The sequence below is a fragment of the Lipotes vexillifer genome, unplaced genomic scaffold (assembly GCF_000442215.2).
Source record: "Lipotes vexillifer unplaced genomic scaffold, Lipotes_vexillifer_v1.1 scaffold1235, whole genome shotgun sequence".
Taxonomy (NCBI): domain Eukaryota; kingdom Metazoa; phylum Chordata; class Mammalia; order Artiodactyla; family Lipotidae; genus Lipotes; species Lipotes vexillifer.
Window position 1 is genome coordinate 597,203 of NW_006775530.1, and position 14,097 is coordinate 611,299.

At 44.8% G+C, this 14,097-nt stretch overlaps 1 protein-coding gene across 1 annotated transcript in view; it reads left to right on the plus strand.

The window, feature by feature from the left end:
- NOB1 (NIN1 (RPN12) binding protein 1 homolog) overlaps positions 1-10,343 on the plus strand; it is an 18,542-nt gene extending 8,199 nt beyond the window's left edge. Inside the window, exons 4-10 of the mRNA XM_007449917.1 lie at positions 904-1,034; positions 3,433-3,504; positions 3,712-3,840; positions 3,935-4,135; positions 4,738-4,835; positions 6,987-7,131; positions 9,874-10,343. Of these exons, the coding sequence (XP_007449979.1) occupies positions 904-1,034; positions 3,433-3,504; positions 3,712-3,840; positions 3,935-4,135; positions 4,738-4,835; positions 6,987-7,131; positions 9,874-10,143 (1,046 nt within the window). The 3' untranslated portion in view covers positions 10,144-10,343. The remainder of the gene's footprint in view (positions 1-903; positions 1,035-3,432; positions 3,505-3,711; positions 3,841-3,934; positions 4,136-4,737; positions 4,836-6,986; positions 7,132-9,873) is intronic.
- Positions 10,344-14,097: the final 3,754 nt, after the last annotated feature.

Consider the following 14,097-nt stretch of genomic DNA (forward strand, 5'->3'; position numbering starts at 1 on the left):
ACTCTGGACGCGCAGGCTCAGCGGCCATGGCTCCCGAGCCCAGCCACTCCACGGCATGTGGGATCTTCCCAGACTGGGGCACGAACCCATGTCCCCTGCATCGGCAGGCGGACTCTCAACCACTGCGCCACCAGGGAAGCCCAAAATGAAAAGTTTTAAACACAGTGCCTGATACATAGTAAGTGCCCACTAAATTTTAGCTGCTGTTAATTAATAGCTGCATTTTTAGAAAATGTGAGCCGTATACTTATTGTTCCTTGTGCTAGTGTAGCAGAAGACACCTTTCTGTTAATGTGTCAAGATATTATTGTATGTGTTTGTTACTGATGTCTCAGGAAAATAACAATAGCAACAGCTGGAGTTTACTTTGTGTTAAATAGGGATGAGGGCTTTCTTGTTGGGTGGGTTTACATAAAAAACTATCTGATATTTGTTACAGAATAACCCAGTATTTTTGTTGCATGATAGACGACAATTATTGGCTGAATCAGCTTTCCGTCCCATTTTGGAATCTGATCATTCTATTAATATGGATTGTTAGAATCAGAGAATTTTATTGCTGGGAGAGAAGAGACCTTCTATTCAAACATAATACCAAAGCCTAGATAAGGAACTCTCATTTGCAAATATTATGCTAACTTTTGTTGACTTTCTATTAACTTTGTTCTGTTCCTTCATCTGCACTCAGTAAGGACATTACTGTAAACCTAACTGGCAGAAATCTTGGTGATAGAGAATACAAATATATCAGTTATGAATAGAAGAAGATCAGGAAATGGATGAAAGTGTTAAGAGGTTTTTCTTGGGATACTGATCCTAAGTTCTTTTCGTACTTTTATCATGGTTATCCAAGGTCATATAGCTGTTTGCTTTTAACTGAAGTTGGGAATCTCTTGTTTACAGTGACTGAGTTTTCAAAGAAAACTGGAGACTATCCCAGCCTCTCCGCCACAGATATCCAAGTACTGGCACTTACCTACCAGCTGGAAGCAGAGTTTGTTGGGGTGTCTCACCTAAAACAAGAACCAGAAAAGGTAAATAAGAAAGATTGTTGATTTTATCTGTTTTAACTTTTTTTTTTTTTTTTTTTTTTGCAGTACGCGGGCCTCTCACTGTTGTGGCCTCTCCCGTTGCGGAGCACAGGCTCTGGACGCGCAGGCTCAGCGGCCATGGCTCACGGGCCCAGCCGCTCCACGGCATGTGGGATCTTCCTGGACCGGGGCACAAACCCGTGTCCCCTGCATCGGCAGACGGACTCTCAACCACTGCGCCACCAGCAAAGCCCTGTTTTAACTTTTTTATTATGAGAACTATCAGATATACAGAAGTAGAGGGAATAGTATAATGGACCCAGTGTCCCCATCATTCTGCCTCCACATTTGTCAACTCATGATCTGTTTTCATCTTTACCCAACCCCAGCCCTGAATATTTTGAACTCAGACAGCCTAACATTTCACTGATAGATGTTTCTTGATGTGTCTCTAAAGATAAGGTATGTCTCTTAAAAAAAATAACCACAAAACCAATATTACACCTACACAAAATTAATAGTAATTCCCTGATATCATCAAATATCCAGTCTGTGTTCACATTTCTCAATTATTTTATAAAATTTTTTTAATAGTTTACTTGTTTGGATCAGGATCCAGATAAGGTTCATACATTGCAATTAGCAAACATGTCTCAGTCTTGACCTGTAGGTTCTTGGTAACCTTGGTTAAATTTAAAAATGCAGGGACTTCCCTGCTGGCACAGTGGTTAAGACTTCACGCTCCCAATGCAGGGGGTCCAGGTTCAGTCCCTGCTCAGGGAACTAGATCCCCATGCTGCAACTAAGAATTTGCATGCTGCAACTAAGGAGCCTGCCTGTCGCAACTAAGACCTGGTGCAACCAAATAGATAAAATAAATTTAAATAATAAAATGCAGAAAGAGTAAAAATATTCTCATTTCTTTTGGCTGTGTTGGGTCTTTGTTGCTGCGGGCAGGCTTTCTCTAGTTGTGGCGAGCGGGGGCTGCTCTTCATTGCAGTGTACGGGCTCTAGGTGCGCAGGCCTCAGTAGTTGTGGCGAGCGGGCTCTAGAGCGCAGGCTCAGTAGTTGTGGTGCATGGGCTTAGTTGCTCCATGGCATGTGGGATCTTTCTGGACCAGGGCTTGAACCTGTGTCTCCTGCATTGGCAGGCAGATTCTTAACCACTGCGCCATGAGGGAAGCCCCTCTCACTAGTTTTTTAAAAATAGAATTCTTTTCCAGAAGCAAGCAAGAAAGAACACTTTAAATGATTACCATTTTTTTCAACTCTTGCTACCTTCAAAATTCTGGGTTCCTGTTGTGCTTTTAGGGACTTGTCCAGCTTGGCTAAGTTGAAGAGACTGATGGTTTTGTGCCTGGACCCCATTGCCTGTTTCCAGGCCAGAGGATTTTGAAAGATAGATTATTAACCTTATACTGTAATAAGTAATTTCAAGTAGTGTTTGCAAAGAATTACTTGATCTCCGCTAAGGTCATCAAAACTGTAGTGGGCTTATGATTCTATTCTAGTCAGAACTGCCTTCACTTGTTTTCAACCAAGTGTAGAGTCCTCCAATCCAAGAAGTCTAAAAGTGATGCCTAAAATATAGACATCTGTGTGTCACCAGAATGTTTTGGGGCGATGGGAGTGAAGGGAATAGTTTCATATAAACTCTGACTTTGTGGCTCAGCTGGGTTTCTGCTTTGGCATCTGTCAATTTGAGATTCCTAAAAATTGCCCTTTCCTGCAGTCTTTTGGGCAGGAGTTAGCTGTTTTGTATCAGAAGCTTTAAAACAGCCTGTCTTTTGACCCAGCAATTCCACTCTTAGGCATTTATCCTAAGGATATAACCAAAGATACTTCCAAGTTTTACACATAATGATATTCATTAAACCTTTATGTCTAGGGACAAAAAAGAAATGTCCTAAAGTGGTTATTTGGTAGTAGTGGAATCCCTGAATAATTCTTAACGGGCTTCCCTCGTGGCTCAGTGGTTAAGAATCCGCCTGCCAATGCAGGGGACACGTGTTCAGCCCTCGTCCAGGGAGATCCCACATGCCACAGAGCTACTGAACCCATGCACCACAACTACTGAGCCTGTGCTCTAGAGCCCATGCTCTGCAACAAGAGAAGCCACTGCAGTGAGAAGCCTGCGCACCGCAATGAAGAGTAGCCCCCGCTCACTGCAACTAGAGAAAAGGCCACGCGCAGCAACAAAAGACCCAATGCAGCCAAAAATAAATAAATTTATTTAAAAAAAAATTCTTTACATATATTTTTATGTTTCCCACTTTTTAAAAAACATTGAATATCTTTTAGTTCAATAACCAGGGGGAAGTATTTTGTTTCTCTTCCATGTTGAATTTTCAACCTGCATTTCTTTGCTTAGAGATGTCACTTTTTTCTTTTCTTTTTAAAGGTTAAAGTGAGTTCATCAATTCAGCACCCAGAAACTCCTCTACACATTTCTGGTTTCCATCTGCCCTCAAAGGTAATTTCTTAGACAGGCCAGGCTCTTCATGCTCTTTTCTGTTACATGTCAGATCTCCACAAATTGTCTGTTTAGAGGAAACCAAATTTACCTAGACAGATACCATAGTTTGTCCATCCTTGTCCGATCTGGCTTTATATCGTATATCATTTCATTTATAACCCTCTCAATTTTCAGGTTTTAAAATTATTTTTCTTTTAACTTCAGCCTAAACCCACACGAGGAACAGTAGAACATGGACACCCAGTCGGTGAGCCTGAGGACCTAGAATTCAGTTCCTTTGTGTTCTGGAGAAGTCCTTTGCCTAATATTGATCATGAATTGCAGGAGCTGCTGGTAAGGCCCTGCTTTATGATCTCCTGATGACAACAGACTAGCGTCTGCCGGCTGCTCCTTTAGGCGAGAAGTTTGAATTCTGTTAACGTTTCAGATTGACAAAGGTGAGGCTATTCCAAGTGAGGAAGAGAACGAAGAGAATGGATTTGAAGAAAGGAAAGACCAAGACAGTGATGATGATGGGGGTGGGTGGATAACCCCCAGCAACATCAAGCAGGTCCAGCAGGAGATGAAGCAGTGTGCCATCCCAAAGGATGTGCGGGTCGGCTGTGTGACTACAGACTTCGCCATGCAGGTGGGTGGAATGGGCCTCGGCTGGCCCTGGGCTTGGTGTCATACCTGTTACAGGCAGTGGTCCTTCGGAGGTTTGGGGGTGTGTACAGGGCTGTTGGGTAATGCTTCTTTTCTGGCTCTAGAAACTTTGCCTGTGCTCTTTGGTAATTTTTAGTTTTGCGTGGAGGTTAGGGAATCATAGTATACCTACAGTGTATGTGGTGTATTAAATTTCTGATGTTCAGTATTCATGATCTGTTGCTGCTTTTCTTTCAGTGCACATAACGTCCTGCGCTCAGTTAAGTATTTGGAGACTGTAGAGGTTTTGAGTCCAGAAATGAGTATATTTGCTCTCACACAATAAACGTCTCTGTTAAGAGAGATTGCTAAATGAGGCCTTGGTGAAATGATGATCTCGGTCCATGGCACCCGAGAGAGGAAAACTCTGGGTCCTTGTCCTAGTTTACATGTCTTGAGAGGTATCCTAAGCTTGCTTTTCTTTAGCAGAAGCCCTTTATGAGCCAAACCAGAGTTTGGGAATTTCTTTTAACCGTGATTATGCAGATATTAAACAATTCTTGGTTTTGCTATGAGTTCAGTTTCCCTTTAACTTGTTGGTTGCAGAATGTCCTGCTCCAGATGGGGCTGCATGTGCTGGCTGTGAACGGCATGCTGATCCGCGAGGCCCGGAGCTACATCTTGCGCTGCCACGGCTGTTTCAAGTATGTAGCCAATAACCTGGGCTCAGTGCCCCTCTGTTGAACACTCCTCTGTTCCTAAACCTTCTAGAGACTTCTTGAAGGAGAGCCTTGCCTTGTGTACAGGCATTCCCTCCCTCCTACTTGGGCCAGGTTCTGCCCCCACCAGGGCACTGAAAGCCCTGGGACAGAGGTGGCCAGTGACCTCCCACCTGACAAAACCAGGGCGGGTGTTTTTTGTCCTTACCTTTGTGTATAGGATTAAGGGTGTGGGTTCTGGAGCCAAGAGCCCTAGTCATTTAGCAGTAAGTGCCAAAATGTTTATGGATGGGATAATATCTAGGACTTGCTTTGAAATAAAACAGAAGTGGGAGGAATGGGTGAGGGTAGAGATGAAGCTAGGTGATGGGTCCATTAGGGTTCATTGTGCTCTTTGGTTTACTTTATGTTTGAAATTTTCTATTTAAAAAAAGAGTGGACTCTGGACCCAGACTATGTGGGTTCCGATCCAGATTCTGTCTCCTAGTAGCTGTGTGACTTTGCAGAATTTGGTCAGCTTCTCTGTACCTCAGATTCTTATGTAAAATTAGAAAGGTGGTTGTGAGGAACTAGGGAGATCGTCACATAAAAGAGTGCTTGTCTGGCGCATAGGAAGTGCTCCGTTGAGGTGAACTGTTTAGTTCATTGACCATGCCCTCCTCCCCATTTCTTTTCTGCCTCATGAATTGGTTTTTCTCGTGGTGAGGGGTGGTGTTGTGTGGAGAGGCCCCCGGATCCGAGATCTGGTTGGAATGTAAGAGACTATACTGCAGCCCTGCTGTTGAGTGAAGCGTGGCCCTGGGAACTTGGTGGCTTCCAGCCTTTCCACAGATTCAGTCTAGACGTGGTGGCCATCATGTCAGGTATCTGGTGGAGCCCCTTACTGTGGAGGCCTGTGTGCACTGCTTTCCGAAGCAGTAAGGTGTCTCTCCCTGTGTCCCCAGTGCTGTTCCACTGACGGTGGAGTAGCCTGGATGAAGCCCTTGCTCCCCCACGTGGCTCGGGGCCCGTCTCTGTTACTGTCCTCTGCAGGTCTGCTGGGGAGCCACTCCTCAAAACTGCCTCTGCATTCTTTGAATCTTTAGTGTGTAAACGTGCCAGGCTTATGTCAGTAAAGCTTTTTGCTTCATGAAATCTCATTTCCCCCATTGTCCTTTGTTACAAAACTTCTAAGTTCCTCTAATTAACATTCGTTCTTAGAAACACTTGGAAATGTTCTCCATTCTTGTTAGATTAACCCCAGTGACTGAATGGTTTCTTGCACAAAATAATTATTTCCTAGCCCCTGTTGCTTAGTTCACTCGCAGAGACTTCAGGAAAGGGCTTGGCTTCTCTGGCAATTTCACGCAGCTCTTGTGTCCTTACCACTGGGAACTGAGGGAGAATTCCTCAAGGACAGACACCAGAGCTCCTGCTTGGTCCCTGACAACAGCAGTTTTGCCTGTTCAAGGTCCATCGTTGGGCCTTGAGCGGGTGGGAGAGAGGCAAGGCCTGTGGGTCTGCCTCAGCACCCACACCCATTCAATCATAGCAGCTTTGATAGTGTTTCCTATTGGTTAGTAAATTCGCAGCACTTCCAGAGCCACCTCCTGGCTTAATGCCTAGGCTGATACTTGGGCACAAGGTATTCAGAAATAGTTGAGTAATGTAATAATATGACCCTTGAGAAAGTATGGTGGTGGTAAGAGCACTGACTCTGGAGCCAGATTCCCTGGGCTTATACCTGCCACTTACTAGCTCTGTGACCTTGAGCAAGCTACCTTACCTTGCCTTCGTTTCCCCATCCGTAAAATGGAGATATACCAACTTCATAGGGTTATTTTGACATTAAACTTGTGGAATAATGCCTAACAAAATTCAGTAAGAGTTCGTTATTACTGTAACAACATTCTGCTCAGTTTTCTTACTAACTTGCTCCCTATGTCATTTACCTTTGCTGTGGGAGCCGTGCAGCAGCAGTGGGCATATATCAGCAGCGTGTGGGCAGGTGGCCTTGGTCTGGGATGTGTGCGGTGCAGTTCATCCTGTCCCCGTTTCTTGTGTCTCCTCCTCTGAGGCCCGAGACTCACCTTGCGCTCTGGGGATGGGGTTTGCTGCCTCTGGCTCCAGTGTGATGCATCTCCTTTGTTTCTGCAGGACAACATCTGACATGAGCAGAGTGTTCTGTGCACAATGTGGAAACAAGACACTGAAGAAGGTGTCTGTGACCGTCAGCGATGATGGAACCCTGCACATGCACTTTTCCCGTAACCCTAAGGTGCTGAATCCTCGGGGCCTCCGGGTGAGTGGCGCATCTCCTGCTCCCCTAACAGCATGGCCCAGGTCGGGGAAGCGAGACCTTTTAGCACCAGGATTGAAATGATCAGAGAGGACAGACAAACCCTCCTGGTTTCTAAAGATAGTTATTGAAAGCCTTGTGATCCAGGGACCAAGGCAGGTGGGGAGAGCTCACAACTCAACCTCCCTGTGAGGTTTTTGAGGAATTTGCAGTCTAAGGAGAAATAACCAGTAATTCCACATGGTAAAAAGCAAGGGCCAAATATATGTGGGGTCAAAGAGGGATGGTTTGCAGGATAGTGGAGGATGGATTTGTGTGGGAATTTGAGGATGGGTAGAATGTCTAGTAGCTTCAAGAACCACAAGGGAAGGTTGTGTAAATACTCAGCACAAGAGAGTCCTGGGCTGGATACACAGCGGGGTGGATTTGTTTTGAGGAATCAGGAGAGAAGGGTTGACAGGCAGGCAAGTATGAGTGTGGCTGCCCTGGCTCTCAGTTCTCCAGGTATGGTGCATGCCACTAATGTTAGAAAGGTTGTTTTTTTTTTAACTTTCTATTTTGAAATAATTTTTTTAATGGTATCTTGTAGTTTTTTTTTAATAAAAAGTTGCCAAAAATAGTACAAATAATTCCTCTTTAGCTTTCACTTAGATTTCCCAATTTAATCATTCACTATATTTGCTTTATCATTTATATTTTTCCTTTTCCCCTAAACCATCTGAGAGTAAATTGTGCATGATGCCCTTTTGCACCTAGATACTTCAGTGTGTGTTTCCTGAAACAAGGACTTCGTCTTAGATACCCACAATACAATTACCAAAACCAAGAAGTTAACATTACTTCAATACTATCTAATCTATGGACCATATTCAGACTTTTTTTTTTTAGTTTATTAATTAATTAATTAATTTTGCTGTGTTGGGTCTTCGTTTCTGTGCGAGGGCTTTCTCTAGTTGTGGCAAGCGGGGGCCACTCTTCATCGTGCTGCGCGGGCCTCTCACTATCGCGGCCTCTCTTGTTGCGGAGCACAGGCTCCAGACGCGCAGGCTCAGTAGTTGTGGCTCATGGGCCTAGTTGCTCCACGGCATGTGGGATCCTCCCAGGCCAGGGCTTGAACCTGTGTCCCCTGCATTAGCAGGCAGACTCTCAACCACTGCACCACCAGGGAAGCCCTAGACTTTTTTTTTTTCTGGCTGTGCCGCGTGGCACGTGGGATCTTAGTTCCCCAACTAAGGATTGAACCCATGCCCCCTGCATTGGAAGTGCAGAGTCTTAACCACTGGACCGCCAGGGGAGTCCTTCGACCATATTCAAACTTTGCCACAGATTTCTTTTACAGCAAGAGAAGGGGGTTTGTTTGGGGTCCAGGATCCAGTCTAGGATCACAGGTTGCATTTCATTGTTGCATTTCATTGTCCTGTCTCCTTAGTCTCTTTTAAACTGAAGTAGTTTCTCAGGTCTGCTGTCTTTCATGACCTTGACAGTTTTGAACGGTTTTGAAGAGTATAAAGCAGTTACTTTGTAGACTCTCCCTTACCTTGGGTTTGTCTGGTGTTTTCTCCTGGTTAGATTCAGGCTGTGTCCAATTTACTGCTGATAATAACTTTGATCACTTAGTTGGAGGTTTCAATGTATAACCACAATATAATTAACAAAACCAAGATTACCAAATTTCCTGTAAGGTTATTATCTGTGATTAATAAGTAACTTAGAGAAAGATAGTCTGATACTGTGTGAATACTGTTTCTCATCAGACTTTTACTGGTTAAAGTCATCTGAATCAGTTTTTACAATGAAGGTTGCCAAATGGTGATTTTCTAATTGCATCATTTCTTCTCCATATTTATTAGTTGCCATTCTGCTGTAAAGAGGAACTTTCCCATATATCATTTATATGAGTGTGGTCTCATGGATTTTTATTGTAGTCTGTAGGCTGTGATCCATTGCTATCCTTATTTATTTTGATACTCAACCTGTTCATGGAGCCCCTTCAGGATGGCTTCTGTGTCTTTTTGGTGTGCCCCAGTTATTCTTTGAACACTTTTACTTTCTGGCACAGCAAGCTGTTTGGACTCTTATACCTCCCTGCCAGTGCCCTGGAATCAGCCATTTCTCTAAGGAGCTCTTAAGTTTTTAGAAGCAAAGATCTGGGCACTGGACAGTGGGTATGCTTATTGTCCTAGGGTGGCATTAATTCTAGGCCCACAGTGGACAAAGATGGGAAATATTGTATATAAATACACATTAATACTTTTTCTCTTATCTGTATTAAAAATTGAATTTATAACTTCAGATTCAGTTCAACACCAGAGTTCATTCTAGCCCTCCCTCTAATATCCATAACACCCTTCATAACACCATTTTCCATAATTATAATTTTGTTCAACTGGAGTGTGTGTGTGTGTGTGTGTGTGTGTGTGTGTAGTTATTTCAGAAGTGCTAACCTATACCATTATGAAAATGGTACCTGCCTACTAGGGTTCTGTGTTTTAGTGTAATTCTTTCTGTCTTTTGTTGAGGGAATGTAGTCAAAATATCATGTTGCTTTTCATCTGTGAGGTGAGAGTAGGCTTAAGTGGAAAGATACATGTCATGTACTCAGTGCACAGTAGGCAATGACGATAGACTCCATTGGTGTCGTCTGCCTGCGTGCAGAGTTGTCAGGTAAGCTTTACGTAACAGGATCTGATATGTATAAATACGAATCCCCGTCTTCCTAATGGCCTTTCCTCGTCTTATTTGCAGTATTCACTCCCCACTCCCAAAGGAGGCAAGTACGCCATCAACCCCCACCTGACCGAGGACCAGCGCTTCCCTCAGCTGCGACTCTCCCGAAAGGCCAGGCAGAAAACTGACGTGTTTGCTCCTGACTACATAGCTGGGGTGTCTCCCTTTGCAGAGAATGACATCTCCAGCCGGTCAGCTACCTTGCAGGTCCGAGACAGCACCTTGGGAGCCGGTAGGAGACGGTTAAATCCCAATGCTTCCAGAAAGAAGTTTGTGAAGAAAAGGTGAAGTGTGAGCTCCACAGGCAAGCTGGACTGATACTGTGACTGCCCAAGAGACCCATGTCTCAGGTCCCCAGCTGTGCCAACTCCACAACCACTTGGACACAGAAGAGGCCTGGCTTCCATAGTGCTGCCCCAGGACTCACTGTGGTGCCTCGGGTTGGGTTTGTGGTGGAACCCGCCACCCCTTGGCCTGTGTGCATCCAGGAGGTTTATATGAACATTGTGACCTGACCTACTTGGACGTGGACAGCTGCAAGAGCAAAGGATTCCAGCACCAAGAAGTTTGCAACAACCAGCCACACCCCTTCCCTCTTTAGTATAAAAGAAGCCTGAATTCTAACTCAGATAAGATGGTTCTTTGGGACAGGAGTCCACCATCTTCTTGGTCTGCTGGCTTTCCAAATAAAGTTGCTGTTCCTTGCCCCAACAACTTGTCTCTTGATTTATTGGCCTGTCATGCGGTGAGCAGTATGAGCTTGGACTCAGTAACTCCTTCTGCCTATAAAAGTCTTTTATTTTGTACAGCTCCTCGGAGCTCCTTTCTTTGTGCTAGATGGTATGCTGCCTGATTCATGAATCATTAAATAAAGCCAATAAGAGCTTTAAAATTTACCCAGTTGAATTTTGTTTTTTAAGTTTTGGTAGTAGTGGTGGGATCTGAAGAAGACTCCTGATGACTTCATAGACAACAAGAAATACACGTGTTGATATCCACAAACGCTTTGATTTTTTTTTTTTTTTTTTTTGGCCACGCTGTGCAGTATATGGGATCTTAGTTCTCCGACCAGGGATTGAACCTGTGCCCCCTGCAGTGGAAGTGCAGAGTCTTAATCACTGGACCGCCAGGGAAGTCCCTGAGTTCTCTTTCTTTGTCACTGTTTCTGAGGGCCGTAAGTTCCTCTTGATACGAACTCCACTCTCTACATTGAGCTCCCGGTCTAATTGGCTGTCCAGTCCAGGATTCATGGGTTGGTCTAGACTGACAGGAGTCTCTAACAGAGCACCAGTCCTTAGCCCTTGGTTAGTCTGTGGTCCCAGGACACAGCTTAATGGGTCAGTTTGAGCTGACACCTGGAACCCAAGTCCCCAGCCCTCAGTCTGAGGGCTCAGTCCCCCACCCCTTTTTTCTTTAAATTTATTAATTTTATTTATTTTTGGCTGTGTTGGATCTTCGTTGCTGCGTGCAGGCTCTCTCTAGTTGTGGCAAGCAGGGGCTACTCTTTGTTGCAGTGCGCGGGCTTCTCACTGCAGCGGCTTCTCGTTGCAGAGCACAGGCTCCAGGTGCGCGGCCTTCAGTAGTTGTGGCATGCAGGCTCAGTAGTTGTGGCTCATGGGCTTTAGAGCACGGGCTCAGTAGTTGTGGTGCATGGGCTTAGTTGCTCTGCGGCGTGTGGGATCTTCCTGGACCAGGGCTCGAACCCATGTCCCCTGCATTGGCAGGTGGATTCTTAACCATTGCGCCACCAGGGAAGCCCATTAGTCCCCTTTTGTTGGGTTCTGCTGGTTCGGTCTGTAGTTCCACTTTGGGAACCATTTGTGATGAGCACCTAAGGCCTTCTCTTGGCCAGGCCACAGTGCCATCTCCTTGGTTACTGCAGTATCCACAGTTCCGTTTCCTTGGTTACTGTTGGTTTCTGTTAATGTGCATATGGGGTAAAGGAATAATAGATCTATTGTTAATGGGCAACTTGAAGCCAAAACCACAAAATTGGTGGGCACACGTTGAGCACTTAAAAGCTGATAGAATGCTCGCCATCTAACTGTAAGAATCCTGTGTTAAGATAAATTGGTCATGGAATGGGATAGGTCAACACTAGGTCACCTGCCACCTCAAGAAAATGTCCATACAATGAGGTATATTGTAAAACACCACAAAATCCCCAGACCCGTGGCACATCCCTCTTAGGTATTAATTTGGCTCCAAGAGACCCAAGGCTTAACTAAAGAAATGAGATCTTCATGTTTGAAAGAATTGAGCATGCACCACCTGGCACAACTGCTTGTTTTATGTCTAAGAACTGTGGTCCCAGAAGCTGTAGATATCTACTAAAATGGCAAAATCTTACTAAGGCAATTTAGAGTTGCAATGGCCATTATGGGCAATGTTCTAATTACACAAGTTTGTTCACTTTACAAAGTGCACTTGAAAGAATGGAACACTTATTTTAAGTGGTATGCAGAAGGCTCGGAAAGGCTTTAAGATTCCAAAATAACTTCACTGAAAGAGTCATTGCAAAAGGTTAATGAAAAATTAAAGGTGCAGTAGGTACTTAAAACAAAAGACTTTAAGACTGAGGTAGCTTCTACTACTCCTCTCTATCCTCCTTTCCCTGAGTACTCACAGTCTATTAGTCCTCTATCTGAATTGCCTTTCCACTCTGAATAAACTATAAAACTGTAACAAAAGTCGACCAAGTTAGTGACCTCACAGCTGCAACCAGTTCCAAGACCAGAAACCTGAAACACCTGGGACTCCCTCACGGCACCCTCCTAGGGGTCCATCAACAAAACACTGGCCCAGAATTGGTGTCTCATTTGCAATCAACCAGGACACTGGAAAAAAGACTGTCCTCAAATGTTTTTGTCAAATCATTCTCCACCAAATTGAATGGCTCCCATATCCACCCTTGAAGGAGGCCCCCAAGAGGGTGCCTCCCATGTGGATGGGACTCCAAGGGATTCTCTGGTAAACTCTACCGGTTATTCCCTTAAATATCCAAGGGGAAACTAAAATTAAAATTGGCGAGGGGCTTCCCTGGTGGCGCAGTGGTTGAGAGACCGCCTGCCGATGCAGGGGACACAGGTTCGTGCCCTGGTCCGGGAAGATCCCACATGTCGCGGAGCGGCTGGGCCCGTGAGCCATGGCCACTGAGCCTGCGCGTCTGGAGCCCATGCTCCACAACGGGAGAGGCCACAACAGTGAGAGGCCCGCGTACCGAAAAAAAAAAAAAATTGGCAAAATACCTTGCCAAAATTCTGGTAGATACCTGGGCTACATTCTCTAATTTAAGCCCCATCTGCCCTGGAGCCTGCAGATGGGATCCTGGGAAAACTGACAGAAGTTGGCAAAAGAGCAAAAGATGAGAATTCTTACAAGAGCCAGCTCTCCTGGAACTCTGTAGTGCCCAGTCAAGAGAGGAAGGTAAAAGTCCACATTGTCCCTTCCTTTCCAAATTTAGATTCAGCAACATGGATGGACCTAGAGATTATCATACTAAGTGAAGTCAGAAAGAGAAAGACAAATACCATATGATGTCACTTATATGTGGAATCTAAGATACAACACCAATGAAGACATCTACGAAACAGAAACAGACCCCACAGATACAGAGACAGACTTGTGGTTGCCAAGGGGAAAGGGGCATGGGGGAGGGAAGGATTGGAAGTTTGAGATTAGTAGCTGCAAACTACTATATATAGGATGGATAAACAACAAAGTCCTACTGTATAGCACAGGGAACTATATTCAATATCCTGTGATAAACCATAACAGAAAAATATGAAAAAGAATACATATATGTAAAACTGAATCACTTTGTTATACAGCAGAAATTGACACATAAATCAATATACTTCAATACAATTTTTAAAAATTTATAACTGACCTTTTCAACAATAATTATGCTTCACAGTATGTCTACTTAAAAATAGTTTCCAGGGGCTTCCCTGGTGGCACAGTGGTTGAGAGTCCGCCTGTCGATGCAGGGGACGCGGGTTCGTGCCCCGGTCCGGGAAGATCCCACGTGCCGTGGAGCGGCTGGGCCCGTGAGCCGTGGCCGTTGGGCCTGCTCGTCCGGAGCCTGTGCTCCACAGTGGGAGAGGCCACAACGGTGAGAGGCCCACATACCGCAAAAAAAAAAAAAAAAAAAAATAGTTTCCAGGAATTCCCTGGCGATCCAGTGGTTAGGACTCTGCGCTTTCACTGCCAAGGGCCCAGGTTGATTCCCTGGTTGGGGAA